We start from the raw sequence: 19236 nt of genomic DNA on the forward strand, positions 1-19236 counted from the left end.
AATTAAAAATAAACAAAACACTTCCTTTTGAAACAAAATTTAATTCAGCATACCAGAAATGTCATTCTCACTGCCCCGTTACTCTAATGGGACATGTGTTCCCTGTGTCTGAATCTACTTTGTTTGAAAAGAGCTGCTGTCTCAAAGCGTTGAGGAAATTGCAGTTCTCAGTAAAAGAAACGCTAGAAACATGCGCAAGAACAGACGGAAATTGTTTCATGGTCTGGTCCTGTAAATGGTAACCTCAGTGACTACAATGGGCTCTTGATATTAACAAGTGTGTGTCCGAAATTCCGATTTCCAGTACTGTGATCCTGCAAAGACATGTGTGTGTTTTGTGGTACACACAATAAGCTGCTGGGGAAAAAAGTCAAAGCAGTCCTTCTACTACATTAATTTTGTGTGCACGTAACTCCATCATAGTTTTATATGCAAATCATTATAAATAATCTCTGCAGATTGACTTTGGGAAGTGGTTTCATATGCTTGAAAAAGCACTTCCTTAAGGGTTGCTGTAGGGCTAGAGAATTTGAAATTTCTGTTCTGCATAAATTCTCCTGCTTTGACACTTTCTTCTGGTAAAATCTCAAAAAAACCCTCTGGAACCTTTTATTCTGAGGAAACTGACTAATATGATCTATTTTATTCAGAAAGTCTGGAGCCCTTTGATTTAATTGTTTCTTCCTTTTCAATTAGAATCTGTCATCTGAAGGTGTGTACCTTTGCTCCTGAAGAATAAAATCTCTGAGACTGAGGCTGGGTGTTAGGTTGCACTATCCTGGTACTAACCAACTTTCACTCCTTTAACTCTCTTCCCTCACTTCCCTTTTCACCTCACAAACCTGATACCTGGGTTTCTTTACTTACATGAGAAAATATTTCAGTGTAACAGCAAGGTTTATACATATGCTTAGCTTAATTTTAAACATCTTTCTTACATCTTTCTACAGCTTTGAATAACTAGATCCTCTTTCCCCTTTCTTCTACTCTCTGTATGCCTCCCTTTAATATATATAATCCCTATAAATCTGTTATGTTTTTCATTAGTTTCTGGGCCTGGATAAGAATGCAGGCAGCTCAGCAAGGTGGTATAGGACAAGTTTCAACTAATGGCAACTATCATGGATTTCAAGATGCATTCTTCTACCTTCAACTGGAGATTATACGTATTCTTGCAATCCAGTGGAAGTTGATAGCTCAGGGCATACTTTGTAAATCTGCTCTTGCAAAAACTTCATTCTACAGTCAAGCCTTCTTCAAAAAGTGTTCTGATAACATACTGTGTTTAGCATTGGATTACTCTGTGTCCTGTCAGTATAAATTAGGATCTAGTTTAATACTGCTGATGTTCCCTGACCCTTTTAAAGTAACATTACAGTACAATACACTATTCAGAATAATTTAAGCCAAAAATAATGGGCAACATGTATTTCTCCCAATTTGGTTGCATGAAAGGGAATTGTGACCAAGTCTCAATCTAGTTCTTGGATTTGCTGTTCTCAAGGATTCTTTTGCCCTTCCCTGTCTCTCATGCCTTGATGACAAATCTCTTAATACCTGTCAGATTTTACATGGTACAATTAGTTTTCTCCTTCAATGATATACAAGCATTACTTCTGTTTTTGTGATCAAAACCCCTCGCTTTTTTTTTTTTTTCCTCCCCATAGCTCAGAAAGGATGTGACAGCCCCACTACTGATCTTTTATATTGTAGTTTGCAATGACGTTAGCCCATCGGGGAAAGCAAAAAGGAAAAAAGTATTATAGGCTCAATGTCTAAACAAGTGTTTGTGTTTCTGTATAATTTCTCTGTAACAGATGTCAAATCGTGATCCAAAGGATGTTCCACACAGAATTTAGGATGGAATAAATTTCAAATCCAGATTATCAAGGTGGGCAGAAGTGGGTAGCAGGTCTTTTCCATTGTGTACCTACCTTGGGCTAACAAAATTCAGATTATCTTTTTCTTTTGCCTACAGTAGCAAAGAATTTTTACATAAAATATTTGGGTAATACTTTGACAACAAAAATAAAAGCTGCTTCTGGTATTTTTTTTATTAATGAAATCTCACAATTTAATACCTTAGTTACCAAAGACTTAACTGTGTGATGTGTTAGTCTGACATGTTACTCTGAGTTACAAAATAGACTTTTTTTAATGACTTGTGTAAAATGAACTGAAGAAACATGATGCTAAATAAAATAATCAGATAATAATGTAATTTTAATGGCATACACTTAGAAACTCTAGATTTTAATAAAATGTGCAGGTTTCTAAGAGCCTTTATGTGTTTCCTTTTTCATACATACAAAACTTGTTTGTAAGAATTTAAAACAAAGATTTTGCAACTGGAATTGCTGTGTTATAACTTGCTCATTATTCTTTAGCTTTCTGGTTTTAGTGTATTGTGTTTATAACTGGAATATTTGTTGAAATAGGCAATGTGACAAGGTAGGTGGTCTTCTAATTAATATTTCTGTACAGATCTGTAAACTGTGCAAGGCTTGTTTAACAATACAGAAATCATGTCCTGTTAGATTAAGACATTTGTTTAGGAATAAAGTTCAACTTTTTCTTTGAAATTCAATTGATCTTGTTTCATGGCCTGTGAAATTATTTATTTTAAGAACCATTTTAAAAGTATAACTACTTCAAGAAATTTCTGTGACCTGTTTCTAAATATTAGACCAGGGATTAATTACATTTGCTCAGGGCTTCAAATAGTGATTTTAAAAACTCAGTGAAAAGGAAAGTTACTTAGTAGTGAGAGAAATTATACAACAGTGATAAGAGGTGACATCTTCATGTAATCCTTCTGTCCTATAAATGGCCACATTGTTAAAAATTCAAGAATAAACAAGAGCATTGAACCAAAAAATATTCTCGTCACAGTGAGAATGCACCATATATGCTGTAGCCTATGTGTTCACCGTAACTCAGAAATGTTCTTAAGAATGTGCAATTTCTTATTCCAGCTCTTACCAAAACCTTTTTGTATGTACTGTTGACCTGTAGAATAGTAAACTTTACATTAAAACTGTACCTACTGCCTTTCTGAAGCCCATCGCTTGATACATGGCCAGAACTCTTTACTTCTCACTAACTAGGGTCTAGGATGTCTTTGCATAGCACACATACTGTGCTCAAGCAGTATCTCAGAATGGGCTGGCATTCAAATTAAAATGAAGGGGTTGTCCCTTACCTATCAGTTTAGTGAATCTCTACTTGATACTGAGAAGGTTTTTAATTCTCACTGCCTGTGTTACATCTGCTGAAGTGATGACAGATAATTGCAGTGTTACCATGTTAATAGTTTTCTACAAAAACTGCCTCCATATTTGTTTGCTTTTACTGACAAAGCTAATGGCAGTTGTTAATAAAAGTAATGATAATACTAATGAAAGCTCAGTAAAATTTGAAAATAAACAATCTTCTTATAAAGGCCTAGTAGTTTATTTCTGTGTACTGATTTTAAGGAGGTATGTATGACTGTTGGAAGGAAAACACAAGGTTACAGGTATTTTAAGAAAACAGCAATATTCAAACCGTTAAAAGAAATTGCTTAGCTGGTGTTTTATTTTTTTCTGAGAGAATAAGATCTTATAACCAGAATTTTTAGTTGGAGTTCAATTTCGAAGTACTTAAGGGTTTTTTCAGAATTGTGTGGTTCACTTTCCTCAATGTTAGTTAAAAGTTGCTTAAAAGTATTCAAAATGAACACATTGGTTTTATAATGTGTCAAATCCTACAGAACTGCTATGTGATGTCAACCCAGATGCCTTGCAGTCGGGGCACATGCAATTGGCACCAGAACCTCACCAGCTGCAGTGGCTGTGTTGCAGAGGGCACTGGCATTCTCATGCTGCTAGGTGTCTCCTTTCTGGCTGATTGCTGTTTCTGTTAGCCGCCTTGATAACCCAGCAATCATCACAATGGTGTACTTTATTTTCACTTTACCAATGTTTTTTTTTCTTACAAATGGTTTTTACTTACAAATTCCCCTTTCTTCTGGTCATGCACGGTCATCCTCGCATTTGTCACCACTGATCACTGTAGCTGCACATGACCATGAAAATAATATACAAACCTCATCTGGTACAGATTGCAGTGTCTTATGTCTATCAGATTTAATGTAAGCTTTTTGGCAGCAATAACCCAAATCCTTATTGATTCCCAATCTAGTTGTAATGGTAGCTTGAAGCTTCAGTATGAGTCTTTGAATCAATTAAACAATCCAGATGCAGCTGCACTTAGACAGCAAATGGTTATCCCACAAATTTCCATGACTGCCGTGCAGCCTTTGACCTTTAATTTGTGGGCTCATCTAGTGTGAGTTCCTGAATAGTGAATTGAGTCTATTGATAACAGGCTTGATTTTTGTATCTTATTTTGTAATTACGACTTGGTGTATTCTTAGAAATAGTCTGCAGGAATTTATGAACGTAAGTTGAAGATTACTGCTGTGGAACAATGTAAATTTCAAAGATTGGGCTGAAGTCCATGAGAACAAAACCTTTTCTGTTACTATAATCTAGCTGTGAAATTGCTTCAAAAAGGTCATAGATATTCAGGGTCTGGCTAAGGTGCTACCAACTCTCAAGATGGTTTTCCAGCATAGGCAGGAATGGTATTTGACACCTTTTCTTTTCCTATTTCTATGCACACAGGCATGTGTGTCTAGATTGTATGGATTTCCCTCATGGCACTCTGGCATTACCATCTGTAATTGTATCACATACCATGTCACCTACAGCAGTGTCTTAATGGCCCAAGCTCATAAAAACCTGGGAGAACTGGCCATCTAAGATGAGCTTCTAAAGAAACCAGGCAGCAGAGCAGGGAGTAGCTCTAGAAAGCAACTACAATTATTTTTTTTTTCTCTGTCCTAGGATAAAAAGCTCTCAGACTCAGATCTAAAAAGGGTATTTTCATAAGTAATTCCCACTGAATGCACGAAAGTGCTGGCATTTTATTAGGAAAGGTTGAGAACCATTCAGGAATGCAGGTACTTGAGGAATAAGCGCCAGCCAAGAAGCATGTTTCACAACCTCAGCAGCAGCTATATTTGACTGAAGGACCTAATGTAAGTGCCTTTGTGCAAATTTATAATTTCAGATATGTTTTTCAGCATTTTCTAAGAATATTTAAATAAAATATTACCTGGAAAATGCTGACTTGCATAAAAATTGAATTTCCCTTAAATCGGAGATTTTACACTCCCTACCTCAGCTTACATACTTGTACTCATGAACAGGAGAGCAATTTTAAATAAGATAAGCCTAGCATGATTTTCTAGCAGTTTATGCATCTTCCTCTCCAAAAATACTCTGGACAAAAGAAAACAATGTGTTGTATAATATAGAGGTGAAACTTCTGTAGTCTTAAGTTTATCCTCATAGCCAATATCTTTTTCTTCCTTTCCAACAAATTCTCTTTCAAATACCTCCTCAAACTCATTTATTTTCCCTTGCCTATCTGCTTTGTACATTCTCCCCACCTCACCCCCCCCCATTTCTTTTTTTTCTTTGTCTGTGTTATTCTTGGTAGTTAAAATGCTGTTACGGAGGCTCTCAAATAAACAACCAACCACCAAAAATTAAAAATTTATTATTAACACAATTAACTAGCTCTCCGTAAATCATGGGTTTTAATGTCTGTGAGAGGAGAACAAAACAACTTCCTAGGGTTTAACAACAACCCAAAATGCAGAACAAAGCACCACTCCCTAGGATTTAACAACAACCCATAATGCTCTTATCACTCACCTAACAAGTGAGGGCTCTCAACCTCGAGGACCTGCTCAGGGCAGTGTCCCAACCCAAGTCACCTCGAGGAGTTTCCTTGGGCAGCGTCCTGACCCAAGGGGAGAGTCCTCAACCACCACCAGCGTGCTGCTCCAGGGGACAAGTTCAAAATGGCTTTCCCAGGGGACTCCATTTATACCCAGGCCGAATCTGACCTGTAGTCAATAGCAGCTCCCATTGGCCAAAGGCCCCAACTACCGTGAAGCCCCAAGAGCAAAGGCAATCAGGAGCTGCTACACCACAGTAACCAAGAAGCTCTGTTTTCATTGGGTAGGTGCACCTGCCACAAATGCCATAATAAATAAAGGTCACTTAAATCATAATATATTTCAGACCATCTTACTTATTTTATACTTTCATTCTTACTTTTTATGTTTGTCTGATGTGCTTTGTAAGCTCTTTGGAACAGAGACTGATTCTGATCTCTGCTGTTCTCATGATGTTTTGATTTAGTTCAAATTAACTGCAGTGGTCTTAGTAGTTATTTAAAGTAATGTGAAATAAAAAATTGTGCTCGCTGTTACCGTTTCACTTCTGAAAGGCATTGCTTTGTTACTATATTGACTGGTAACTTAAGAGTTTGCAACTTCAGACAGTCATTCAATTTACTAGTGACAAATTGGTGCAAATGAGATCAAAATCAGGGCTATTCTAGTAAGATTGTAGAGGTGGACAGAAAAGTTGAATGTAATTCTTAATTATGACTAAGATATTTAATTAGGATGTTTTCTTTTTTTTCCTGACATCAACTTCTGAAAAACTAGCACTGAAATACATGAAAATGGCAATAAAATATTATGCAAGTGAAGTGTTTATACACTTTTATTTTACAATATTTCCATTTGCTTGCACACTGTTTCAACGTTCGGATTTAACTACTTGATTTTTAATACATTTTAGTCAGTCAATAAATACAGAATATAAACATATTAAAATGGAAGTGTTTATAGACAGCATTTTCCTATTAAGAACTGTCAACAAAATCCTTGAAAATGAAATGAGCTGACAACTATATTCAGAGCAGATGCGTAAAGTACCCTTATAGCACATTGCACCATCAATTATTTGTCAAGTATGCTGCCAGATATTAAGTGTTCTGACCTTTGTTATTAATAATAGAGGTAGACACTGGGGACGTGAAAGACAAATACTGTAATGCATGGAAAATCTATTAAAGATTTGACTTTGTTAATGGATATAGAGCCTGTTTCATATCCTGCCACTCCCCTTGCAAGCAATAATTTTATGAAAAGCTGGACATACCATGTAATGGAAAGCCACATTGTGAAAAACATACTTTGATATAATAAAATGTTCCTAAGTTAAGTAAATCACAGTGACAGATTGCTTGTCATCAGTCTTTACTGCTTTATTTATATGTGTATTTGTCTTTTCCCCTGTTCCTCAGGAAATAATGCAGCAGAACTGAAATGAAGCAAGCTTGTCTTTATTGTATATATTCCTGTATTTTTAAGTTGTTATTTTGCTCAGTATCATCTATCATCTTGTAGAGATTGGCTGGTCAAAGCTTTAATCAACATCTTTCTCCAGAATATAGCTTCTAGCATTTTTAGGTGACAACACTGATGATATGTAAAAATGACAAAACCAGTAGAATGGCCAACCAAAAGACAGAGATAAACACTTGTTAAGGGAAGTGGTGGTGTTTAAAAAAAAAAAAAAAGGTACAAAACCCAACCACTTAACTGACTTAAAAGATCAAAGAAAATAGAAAATGTGGGACGGAGAAAACTCCTTCTTCTGCAGGCACTGATGGCACCATTTCCTGCTTCTTCCTCAATGTAGAATATAGATCCCAGAATGTCTTGCCAGTAAAACGTTAAGCAGTTGGTCCAAGATTTCATGTGGCGTGCACTGCAACTGATTATATGAAAATCAACTGTTTACGTTTATGAAAAAGCTTACTTTGGTCCTAGAAGAGTTGTAGAATTTCTTTTATCACAAGATTTGTTAACATTATACTACTTTCAGACAATAGAACAATTTTTTTTTTTTTAACATTTGGGAATAAATAGCTTGGTGACAGTGACTGCATCTACAAACAGTATTTCTTTCTGAACTTCACTAATCTAGGTTTGCATAAGATTAATGAAAAATTAGAGCTCCTCTGACTTGTAGTACATTTTTGCTGATGTTACTTTCTTTGCGTCTTGTCATAAATTCTAAATAGGTGTTGAAGTCTGGATTTCCACTGCAAAACCATTTTGAGGTTTGTTTTTTTTTTTTTCCCATTGTCCTACACTAAAAGCCAATGCACAGTTAAAAAAGAACAAAGAATTTGGTATAAAAAGTAGAGAATGAGACAGTATATTTTTGGGAAATTAACCAAAATTTGGACAAAATAAAAAATGTTGCCAAACAACCATATTTACAGAAGCAGTTGCATTCCTCTCTTAAAGATTTAGAAACTCTTTTTAACAGTCCTTAGTGATTTGATGCTTTTACTGTATGCAGGATACACTCTTCTAAATCAACCAGAATTTAAGATTTCGTTTCATGTTCATGTCAACAGTAAGTTTTGACTATTGTTCAAAATTAAATCACTCCATAAGCTCCTTACACATATGTTCCTTTAAACAGTTTGACACAGATGAGAGTAATTTGCTGCAGTTAAAAAATACATAAACTTACAGTGAATATACCAGGAAGAGATCATTGATTATCTAATGATCTCTTCCAGGTAGTATTGGAAACATTGAAAAATCAACATATTTTTCCTTTTTCCCCCCCCCCCCCTTAACTCTGGGCACTGCGTGTACTGTATTTCATATACATGTATGGATTTCCTTCTCCCTTTCTTGCTAAATTGTAAGAGGGGAGAGAACAAAAGCCCTCTAGTGATTAAGTTGGTTTTCCACAGTGTATTTGTAAGTTTGAATTGAAGCCATCTTTACAAGCAAATGGCTTTATTAAACTAAGCACAAAATTATTCAGATACAATAACGATGATTCCTTTTTTAAATGTATTTTTTTAAATATATAAATTTTTATATATTTTTTTATATATATCCACTCCAGAAATTGTTTTCCTTTTGTTCATATTAAGTGAGCACTTCATGTTGTAGGTACATGGCACTCTGGCCCATGGAATATCCAGGAAGTAATGCAGTTGAAAACAATACTTTATTAAATTCGATGCAATACTTTATTAAAACCACTAATTGCTTCATGTTTTGACTTTTATTCATACATATTTTATACATGTATATCAAATTTTCTGTCCAGCTGGAAAGACATGACTTGATTTCCTGACCAAAGAGGATTTTGTCAACACACGTTATTTTTAACAAATATACCCTCTTTCCTGCTCCACACCATGACTTCTTATCAACTACGTAACTTTGAGTTTCAGTACTTATTTTTCTGACGATCTAAGCCTGTACTTTCAAGTATCTGAAACAGCAACAGCCAACATTTTGTCTACAGTGGGCTGCACAGGCTTTTAAGGGATTCATCAAAGGTTGGTGAACCTTTGGTTGGATTCCCTTTCCATGTCACCTCCATGATCTGTTATGACCTCCTAGGATCAGCTACTAGATTACTAAACACACTTTCCATTCCTGTGCTTTTTACATAATGGACTGGCGTGCAGCCTTGTGACAGGGTATACACTCTGCCTCCATGCCATGACCTCCCACACCATGCACATTCCTGTCATGTGGCAGACACACATTTACTGCGCTGGTGCAGTGACCTGTTTCCATTACTCAAGAGGCATGTGCTGTAGCACCCTCAGGAAACAGTCTGACAGGAATGAGTCACTCAAACCCTGCTCTTGTCACCTCCCAGGAGAGATGAAAGCAAGCAGTGGCCGAATTAGTTGTTTGTTCAGCCTGGATTTTTGTCTGTGACCCACGGATTGAGAACCTGTGTGACATCCTGCAAGGAGAGCAGGGATGGTGGGGAGTGAGGTGCTCTGTGCTGCCAATGAATTTAAAGGCAAGGCCCCAAGATACTGCTTACTGGGTTGCTTGGGTCAGAGATGACCCTTCCTATGGAGGTAAGGAAAGAGATGAAGTCCTGAATGAGCACATTTCTGAGACTGATACCTTGATTGCTGAAACGTAGTTTGTCATGACACTGTGGTTAATGAGGCTTTAGTGAAAACTTTTTTTTAACTTCATAGCATTTTGAAGTATAAAATGACTTTGAAATCTCTATTAGTTTTGGCTTCTGTATTTAACTGTATTTACAGAAATGAGTTTTGTGAATCTGCCTTACCCCAAGGCATTTCTCCTGTATTTGACACCTGATAAGGAAGTGGATGGTCACAGCACATGTACCCTTTTAGTTGTTTCTGACACAAGGAGCAGTTTTTATTAAGGTGGGCTGGTTCAGAACTGTTTGTTTTCCTTGCGTAATGTTCAAAATCAGAATTCTTTTTTTGTTAGTAGTGGAGTTTGATAAGAAATCTTAAATTTCAATTTCTATAGTATCATGTTTCTGGGGGTTTTTTTCAGTTTTACACTGTTACAGCCTGGTGTTTCTTGGACTAGAGCAACAGTTTTGTAGTAAACTGTACAGTCTGCAGCCAGTGGCTAGACACTTTTTACAAAGTGTACCTCTATATTCTGTGTCTCATACTGCCATCTAAGGGCCACATAGGCTGAGAAGGTGGCTAAAGGTTCTTCAGTACTTTTCTTTCTCCTTATTGCCCTTCCCTTTGAGCAGTCAGCAATTCGTGGAGGAGAAGGGTAGGCAGGGAATTACAGCAGTCCTTTGATGCAATATGCTGTTTCATCTGAGGATAGAGGAATCTTCCAGATAATTGAGAAATTTGAATGCAAATCTGAGTTGTAGTCTTTTAGGCAAATGCCATTGAAATGAGTTTGTGTAAAAGCCAGCAAATAAGAAAGTGAGATTACAGGATTTGAGGCTACTCTTGAAACAAGTTAAGGAGTGTAGTGCTTAGAGTCCAGAAGAGTTTCAGTTGAAACTCTCAGTGGTGAGGGAGTGTGCAGTTGAGATTCTTAAAGGTACCAAAGTCCTTGACTCCTACTGATTTAAGGGTTAGTGCTTTATAATAGAATTTACTTATTATTGAGATTTTCCCTAAAAAGGTACAAAATAACATGAATTATTTTCTTCTTTCTTCTAATTTAACTGGTTTTGCATTTCTGGGTGTTTCGATTTTCCTGGACTCAGGGAAAATGGGCAAGAATGTGGTATTTCTTTAAGAGTATGTGATATTAAATAACATGAACATAATTTATATATTTTGGGGTTTTCTTTCCAGGATAAAAATGCATTTTTATTTTTTTTAATCTGCAAACTGTACTTGTATAGGCTTAATTCTGTAGCACCTTTCGCACACAGATGTTTTGAACTACAAGTATGATAAAGAATTAGCGGCAGAAGCGAAACATTTCAGTATTTTCAATATAGTACTGTTGTCATTGACTGACAAAAGCAGTTTTTATAATGAGTGCCCTTTTGAGCACAACTTTATTTTACAATGTATGACTTGTTTTTCAGGCTAGTTTCCAGAAAACCTTGTGTAATAGAGAAAGTAATTAATCTTGCATGTTACTTTGACAGGCTCATGCAAGCAAAGACCTGGAAGAGCAGTTGCGGTCTGTGTCCAGTGTGGATGAACTCATGACAGTACTTTACCCAGAATACTGGAAAATGTTCAAATGTCAGTTGAGGAAAGGAGGTTGGCAACACAACAGGGAACACTCCAGCTTTGACACAAGATCAGATGATTCCCTGAAATTTGCCGCAGCACACTATAATGCAGAGATCCTGAAAAGTAAGTACAGGACAGAAAACATGTTCTAACACACATTAAAATCTGAAGGCTTCTCAGTTGTGTCAAAAATATTTTAAAAGCTGAGTATTGTCAGTAAACCAACCTCAGCAGTTTGAAGTAATGTCTATAACATAAAAATCTTTGATAGTCAACCTTCCATGAAGAAATTAATCGCTTTGCAGATGTATTTTTCGTGCATACACTGTAAGAAAGGTATAGACTGCTTTCTCAGCTCAGTAGATGTAGGAAGTTAAGTGCTCGTCTTCAGGTATGAGGAATCCTGTTTTGTAGACTCTATAACAATTTTGCAGAAAGCAAAGAGAGAACTAATATTTGGATTCATTGAACTGTTTCTGCTCCTTTTCTGCAATTACGTCATGGCTGGGAATGCATTCTTCTCTTACACGTTTTTGCTTTAGGATGACAAATAACCCACTTGTAGCTTTTTGCTGTTACAAGAAGGCAGTTGTCAGGATGTTATGCTCAAACCAGAAAAAAACAGCTTTCAAACAAATATGTCAATACCCCTTAGTGTTTTGGATGGCCTGGATAAAAATATATTCGCTTACAGTTTAAGCAAGTGCTTGCAGGCAGAGATACACAGGATTTATAGCAGGAGGTGTATTTTTTGACATGATACTGGAAATCATGTGCCTTAATGGAGACTTTAAAGTACACGTTAAGTGAAATTTCTATTTTTGCTGAATAGCCTACCAAAAACTGGTGCCAAGAGACGCTAATGAGGACTGTACAGCTGCAAGTCTCATGGCTATTTAGTGTAAGATTTTATTTGGTAAAAGGCTGTATAAAACGGTGTAAAATGTTTGCACAAATTTGCATGGATAATCTGGACACAAATATCACCTTTCGGATTAAATCATATGGTGTATATAATTGCTAAGTAATTATGGTTTTCTTTAAGTTATAGTCTTGTAGTTAACAAAGTAAACATATTCAAATTAATTTCACATTAACTGTGTAGGTATCAAATTTAATGTTTCTAATATATTCACTCCAAGTGAAGTACTATGTGGGACTGGGTAAAATTACTTTATGGAGATGTGCAGTACTTCTTTAGACTTCGTTCAAGGTGTGACTCACCCCCGGCATAGGAGAAAGGACATGTACAGCTTTAGCTGCTGGCCAGTAGGTCGAAGGTGATTATTCTCCCCCTCCACTTTGCTCTTGTGAGACCCCACCTGCAGTACTCTGTCCAGCTCTGGGGCACCCAGCTTAAGAAGGACATGGACCTGCTCGAGCAGGTCCAGAGGAGGCCATGAAGATGATCAGGGGGCTGGAGCACCTCCTCTATGAGGACAGGCTGAGAGAGTTGGGGTTGTTCAGCCTGGAGAAGGGAAGGCTCCTGGGAGACCTTATAGTGGCCTTCCAGTACTTAAAGGGGACCTACAGGAGAGATGGGGAGGGACTCTTTATCAGGGAGTGTAGGGATAGGACAGGGAGTAATGGTTTTAAACTGAAAGAGGGTAGATTTAGATTAGATATAAGGCAGAAATTTTTACAAGTGTGGTGAAACACTGGAACAGGTTGCACAGAGAGGTTGTGGATGCCCCCTCCCTGGAAACATTCAAGGTCAGGTTTGACAGGGATCTAGTTGAAGATGTCCCTGTGGGCGGCTTGCACTAGATAACCTTTAAAGGTGCCTTCCAACCCAAACCATTCTGTAGCTATGATTCTATATCGTAAGATCTGCCCAGCCTTGTTAGTTTCCCTCTTAGCTCAGCTGTGACTTTCTTCTGTTCCATGACAATATGTCACATCCCTGTGAAGAAGAAAAATTAGCTAGAAGTTAACACAGAGAGATGCAAGTTCCACTGAATAAAGGGTGTGACTCTAGCAATGTGTATTCTTGTTCTAAACTTAAAAAAAAATCCTACTAATTTACTGCAGGAGAGTATTGTTTTTAAACAGTTACTTTATAACACATGAAATTCCCTATAACTTGGCAGGTATTGATACTGAATGGAGAAAAACTCAGTGCATGCCACGTGAAGTGTGTGTGGATGTGGGAAAAGAGTTTGGAGCAACTACAAACACCTTCTTTAAACCTCCATGTGTATCCACCTACAGATGTGGAGGTTGCTGCAATAGTGAAGGACTCCAGTGTATGAATATCAGCACAAATTACATCAGCAAGACAGTAAGTTCTCACTCTTATTACAGTCCAAGTGCTTCTTGCAAATCCATTTGTGATCATGCATATTTTCAACCTTCTTACTGATACTATGAGGAAGGAAAATAAAGAAATTCCTGAATACACAGGAAAAACAGCTGAAGAGACTACTGCCTGGAAGAAATTGTTTAACACTCTTTCCCCCAGATAAAGAGAGGGAGAGGGAGAGAGATATTTAGGGGTGAAAAAAAATAAGTAAAATTATTATGTCCTGTTCTCAGTTTTGAGTTTACCCATGAAAGTATATTCTATCCTGGTTTGGGGTGGGGTTTTTTTGGGTTTTTTTTTTTTTTTACATCTACCATTTGCCTGCTGTATGAGGCAAGCACTCTCTGGAAAACTAGCCTCTAATTTTATTAGTGAACACTGTTTTAGGACATGTGCAGACAGGATATATGTTGCAAATAAAGCCTTTTAGGAACTGAACTTTACTGTATTAAGAGATACTAGTATAATCTACCTATTTCTTTTGTTTTAATGTATCTTCCTCAGGTGTATGTGTGGTTTTTATTCTTTAAGTTCAGGGTTAGTGAATCAGGTAGGAATGTGCAAAGATTATGTATTGAGCCTGTGAGCTGCCTTTAAAGGAGAAGCATACATGCGTTATTCTATTTTCAGTAGCTATAACAATTATCACAATTATCTTACATCAACATTTCCCTCAAAAATCATGTAAAACAGCTACACTTCAAAATGTTTGCTAGGGTATTTTGCTTTTGTTACAGTGTTTGTTAGGTTTTTTGTTGGTTATAAGCTTCTTTGTTTTTTACTTCGTGTTTCTGATGCTTTGAGGAAAACTAATTTTAGTGTAAATCTTGCTTTCTTTTTCAACTAGATTCATCTAGCTGAAGATGCAATACGTATTTATAAGGAAGATACACAACTGCATAGCAAACTATAAAATGGTTGCCCATGGAAATGTCATTCCTTTATTATGAAACTTCTTAGTGCTCTGAAGATTCTTGAGAGGGGATTAGGAAAAGGGGACGTAAAGAAAACAGGAAAAAAAACCCTCATTGTTTTTAATACATTTTCTGTCCTCATTTCTCACCAAATCTGTCTGTCTGAAACAGTATATTCTACCAAGGATTTTCAATCCTACATTTAAGCTAGTAGTCGACAGCCACACAGCACAGAAATAATGTAACTCAAATAGCTTAAACTGGGAAATCTACAACACTGATTTTGTTCAGGCCCATAGTTATTCCCACAAACACCTGTCCTAATTCCAGTTGCTTGAAAGGTGTGAATATAATTTTCATATTATAAACCAACAAATATGACCTTTTTTTTTTGGCATGTATTTTATAAAGTTTAGCTTACTGGAATAAAGGTTGATCTAGTTACAGAGAGAGTTGTTCTATTTAGCATAGATTTCCTGGTCTTTGAGAACCATTTCAGTTTGGGGTAAATAATCCATTTCTATTCATCTTTCTTTTCATATCTATTGAGTGAAGTAATTTTTTTGCCTAGTAGAAAATGTTTAGTACTGAGTTTCTTTTTTGAGTTCTTGATATCATTGGTGATGATATGATATAGGAGTAGTTAAAGATTTGAGAGACTCTGAAAAGGAAAATGTTAAAGAATTTATCAGAAAGAGGATAGAGACAATAGCATTGTTTTGTTTTCTTACCTATTCTGTAAAAGCAAGCAATTTAATCTCTGAGTTTTCTATCTTGCTTCTGCTTTCCAGTTTTATCTGGTCCTTGACAGAATGCAGTTTTTAAAAAAACCCCTTAATAAAGGAAGAGAGCTATAGCTATATCTCTTCATCTGTCATCATCTCAAATCTTTTTAAAGTTATGTCACCACAGCTTACCCTATATCAGATAAGAATTAGGAAGAAAAAAGTATTGGATTCAAGACCCTTCTGTGGAATTCAGGTACCCTACGCACCTATTTTCACTACTGTTTTCCTTTTATTTCCTGAATGAAATAAGAACAAATGGTTAGTAACCAGGCATCTTCCGCTTTTTCATGAGTCACCATTTTTGTAGCTTTATTTTTGGTGCATAAACTCTGTAAGATAACTTCATACTCTTCACTCTGCAGAAAAAGTGCTTAATGGGAAATTAACTTTTCAGCTGGAGGTCTTACTGTGAGGGCAAGCTCTAACATTGGTTCCAGATATTAAAATCTAAAATAAGTTGATATCAGCTTTCATCAAAATTAATTAAAAATAAAAGAGCTAAGCATAGAAATTATTTTTATGGGGAGCAAATCATTGACTGCCAGGAGAATAGACTAGGTCAGATGGTCCCAGATTGGCTTGTGGGACACTGTGGTGGTCCAGAGAGAGGTCAATAGTTCTCTAATTTGGGCTGTGTTCCTCCTTTCTATCTACTTAACTTTATTAAGAGAAAAATAGAAAAGTATTCTGCTTTGCTTTTAATACCATTTTTTTTCCACAAAAACTGTTTTTGTAGTTTCTAAGGAGTGTTTATACAATCAAGACTAGAATATGAGAGAATTTCTTAATTAAGATGTGGTGCAAGGTCTATGAAAACATTTGAGGACCCCCTAGGCTAATTCGTGAAATGCAGTAGTTCTTTTTCTTCTCCTTTATCTGTGACACTGCAGTCACACAGCTTTGTAAGTTGTGGCTTGTCTAATAGAGGTCTATGGAGAAGATGGTTGGTTGGTTTTGGGGTGTGGTTGTGTTGTTTTTTTCTCTTATTCATTATTAATCAAACAGCCATTCTCTGTTTCCATGTCATGAGTTAATTCAACAGCAGTTACAAAGATTGGAATTACCTGGTGCAGCAACAGCCTGTCCTTCAGCTGTACTTTTTTATGCCCCACCTATAGATACTTGCTTATAGGTTGAGGGAAAGCAGTGAGTAGATGTCAAACAGCCATCACATTCCATTCTTCCTCTTGGCTGGCAGAATGGACAATTTTTTGGCTTCTTTCAGATCATTTGATATAAAGGTCCTAAATCTTCTTGTTTCATGGTTACAGTAATAATCCCTCAAGGGAAAACATCTTTCCAAGCAGTTTGAAATCAGATTTAGAGGAGCTTTTCTCACAGGAAACAAGTTAACAGCTTGAAATTGTTTGCCATATTTGAGATGTACATGGTGTTCCTTTACACGATTTGGAAATGCATATGTCACAAGAATTTTAAGTCATTTTGAACTTTACCATTTTTGCCTTTTCCCATGCATTTTTCTGTGTTGGACTGATGATTGCAATGATATAGTAGGCACTATTAATAGTGGGAGATATATCAGTATAATTTCAAAACGGTTTTTTGTTAAAATTTCTGGGAAAAAAGTGATTCAAATATAAATAATTTTTCAAATAGCTTATTTTCATTCTTTCCAGTATAGAGATGTTTAGAGTTTTGATATCAGTCTTATATCCTTAACTTAGAAAGCTCTCTATACACACTGTTCTCTCTTACACTGGTTGTATTTGGCCAGCCTCACTGATACTTTAGGAAGTACAAAGATCACAAGTGACGGAAACTGAGAGTCAATCAATTTAAGGGAAACTTGCCAAAATAAACCACAGTCCATCAGAAGAACATAGTGTAGTTAATGTAAATCTGGGGAAAAAAATCATACATAAATCCTATATTTGAAAAGTATATAGAATAATAAGCTTCCATCATCCTGATATGAAAATAACAGTTTTAATTAATTGATATTTCAGAAGTCAGTGAGCATAATAACAATTTTGTGTGCTGATACAATGGATATTGGCATATATGATGATAGTGCTGAATAAATTAATTAAGCCACTGAAGCAAAGGAATACTTTGTATAGAAATCAATGGTTTTTCTGGAAAGAATGGCATGAAGCCCTTCTAGTCTAAAGAAGGAGCTATCAATGCAGTGAATCAAAAATACATGCCTTTCTAAGGGAAATTTTTTTTTACAGGAATTTTGATAGCACTTTTGGTCAAGCATTCAGAGATTCCTATCAGCTGTTAAATTTTTTTTTTTTTTTAATTTTTTTTTAAGGTTAAAATTGTGCTGAGCTCTAGGTTGTAGACCACACTCCAGTCCCACCCTTGTTTCTTCACTCCAGCTCTATAAATGGCTAAAGGAAGAGCACTGCCAGTGTGGGAACTGAAAAGAGCCTACTACAGGGTGGTCTGCAGGACCACGCAGCTCTGGCCTGGAAGCTCTTTCAAGGATGATTGAAGAAATAACAAGGTTGGGAAGAAGGGGGACTGGTGCACTGGTCATCACAGTAATTGCAGGTTGCAGAGTGACAAAGGCCAGGTCTGGTTGGGTAGAGCATTTCAGAGACACCTTTGCCTGATGTCCTCTTACTGTGCTTCTCCCCTGGCAAGTACAGCACAGAGCATATGCACGGATTTAAAAAACTGATGTGTAAAAGAATGCAAATCCAGGGAAAAAATTTGTTTGTACACAATTGTGCAAGTGATCTAATTATTCATTTACCTTTGTGTTAGTCTGAAAAGTTCTTTAATTATATGCCTGTTTGTACCGGGAAACAGAAAATACAAGCATAAGAAGCTGACATTCATGTCTGTAGGATATGCTACCATTTAATTTAGGCTGGTGCAGTGGAGTGAAGGTTAAGTATTAAGCCTAAAATACACCTTATTACAGATTGTGTAATCCAAATGTATGAAGAAAAATTACCTTCCTTCATCTTTGAAGATAAATGTTTCAGGTTTGTTTTGGTTGAAAGACAGTTATAAAGTCACCTTGATAATGGTCAGAGTCAGAAAATACATATCCTTTAAAAATAATTTAAAAAAAAATGTTCTACAACCAAAACTTTTTTAAAAAAATCCATATAGTATAGACCAAAATGAGAAAGAAATGTATATGGCTTTATTGTCAAAAACAGGGATTTTTTTTTTTTAACCTGCAAAAAAATTTCCTGTTCCTTTATTTTAGGTAAAAGATATGATAGTTGTTTGTTTGTATTAGGAATGTGTTTTATTATCTTTGAGACAATCTGCATATGTTTAAGTGTTAAAAAAAAAGATCTAGAAGGCAAATGGAATTGTTGGGAGACTGGGATTTATTTGTAACTAAACACTTTATAACTTGGAGCTGAACAAAAATCTGATGCAGCTTCAGATCTAGGCACCTAAATCCCATCTTCTAGGGAGGCCCTGTCATTGATACACTCACATTTATCTTCTTGAGAAGGAAGGAACCCGATGCATCCAAAAGTAGCTGGGAAAAGATGCGTGTGTACCAGAATGTTAAAAATTATGCTAAGAAGCCCAAAAAGAGGGAAAGGAAATCCAGCTTCGTGGACTGGCTGAAAGGGAAACTTTGGCTGGGCTGAAATGAGGAGGGGAAGTGGCATGGAGAATCATCATATTGGGTGAAAACCTAAGGAGACAAGGGCTGAACACAGTACTGTGTAGAGAAATATTAAAAATGGTGAGAAAGACTGGAAGACCTGCCATCTGTCTTTCTGTGACAAAACAGCCTTAGACTGGTTGAATGGCATGCGTTAAGTTCTTGTGAAAT

General features: G+C 36.3%; 1 protein-coding gene across 3 annotated transcripts in view; it reads left to right on the forward strand.

Annotated features, from left to right (window-relative positions):
- VEGFC (vascular endothelial growth factor C) overlaps positions 1–19236 on the forward strand; it is an 88781-nt gene that overhangs the window by 54465 nt on the left and 15080 nt on the right. For 2 of the 3 annotated variants that reach the window (XM_074866421.1, XM_074866423.1), the window contains exons 2-3: positions 11364–11577; positions 13545–13735. In XM_074866421.1, coding sequence (XP_074722522.1) covers positions 11364–11577; positions 13545–13735 — 405 coding nt within the window. Of the gene's footprint in view, positions 1–9696; positions 9826–11363; positions 11578–13544; positions 13736–19236 lie in introns of those variants that run through there. The other variant, XM_074866422.1, reaches the window with a different exon arrangement.

Source organism: Strix uralensis, chromosome 4, assembly GCF_047716275.1.
Source record: "Strix uralensis isolate ZFMK-TIS-50842 chromosome 4, bStrUra1, whole genome shotgun sequence".
Classification (NCBI taxonomy): domain Eukaryota; kingdom Metazoa; phylum Chordata; class Aves; order Strigiformes; family Strigidae; genus Strix; species Strix uralensis.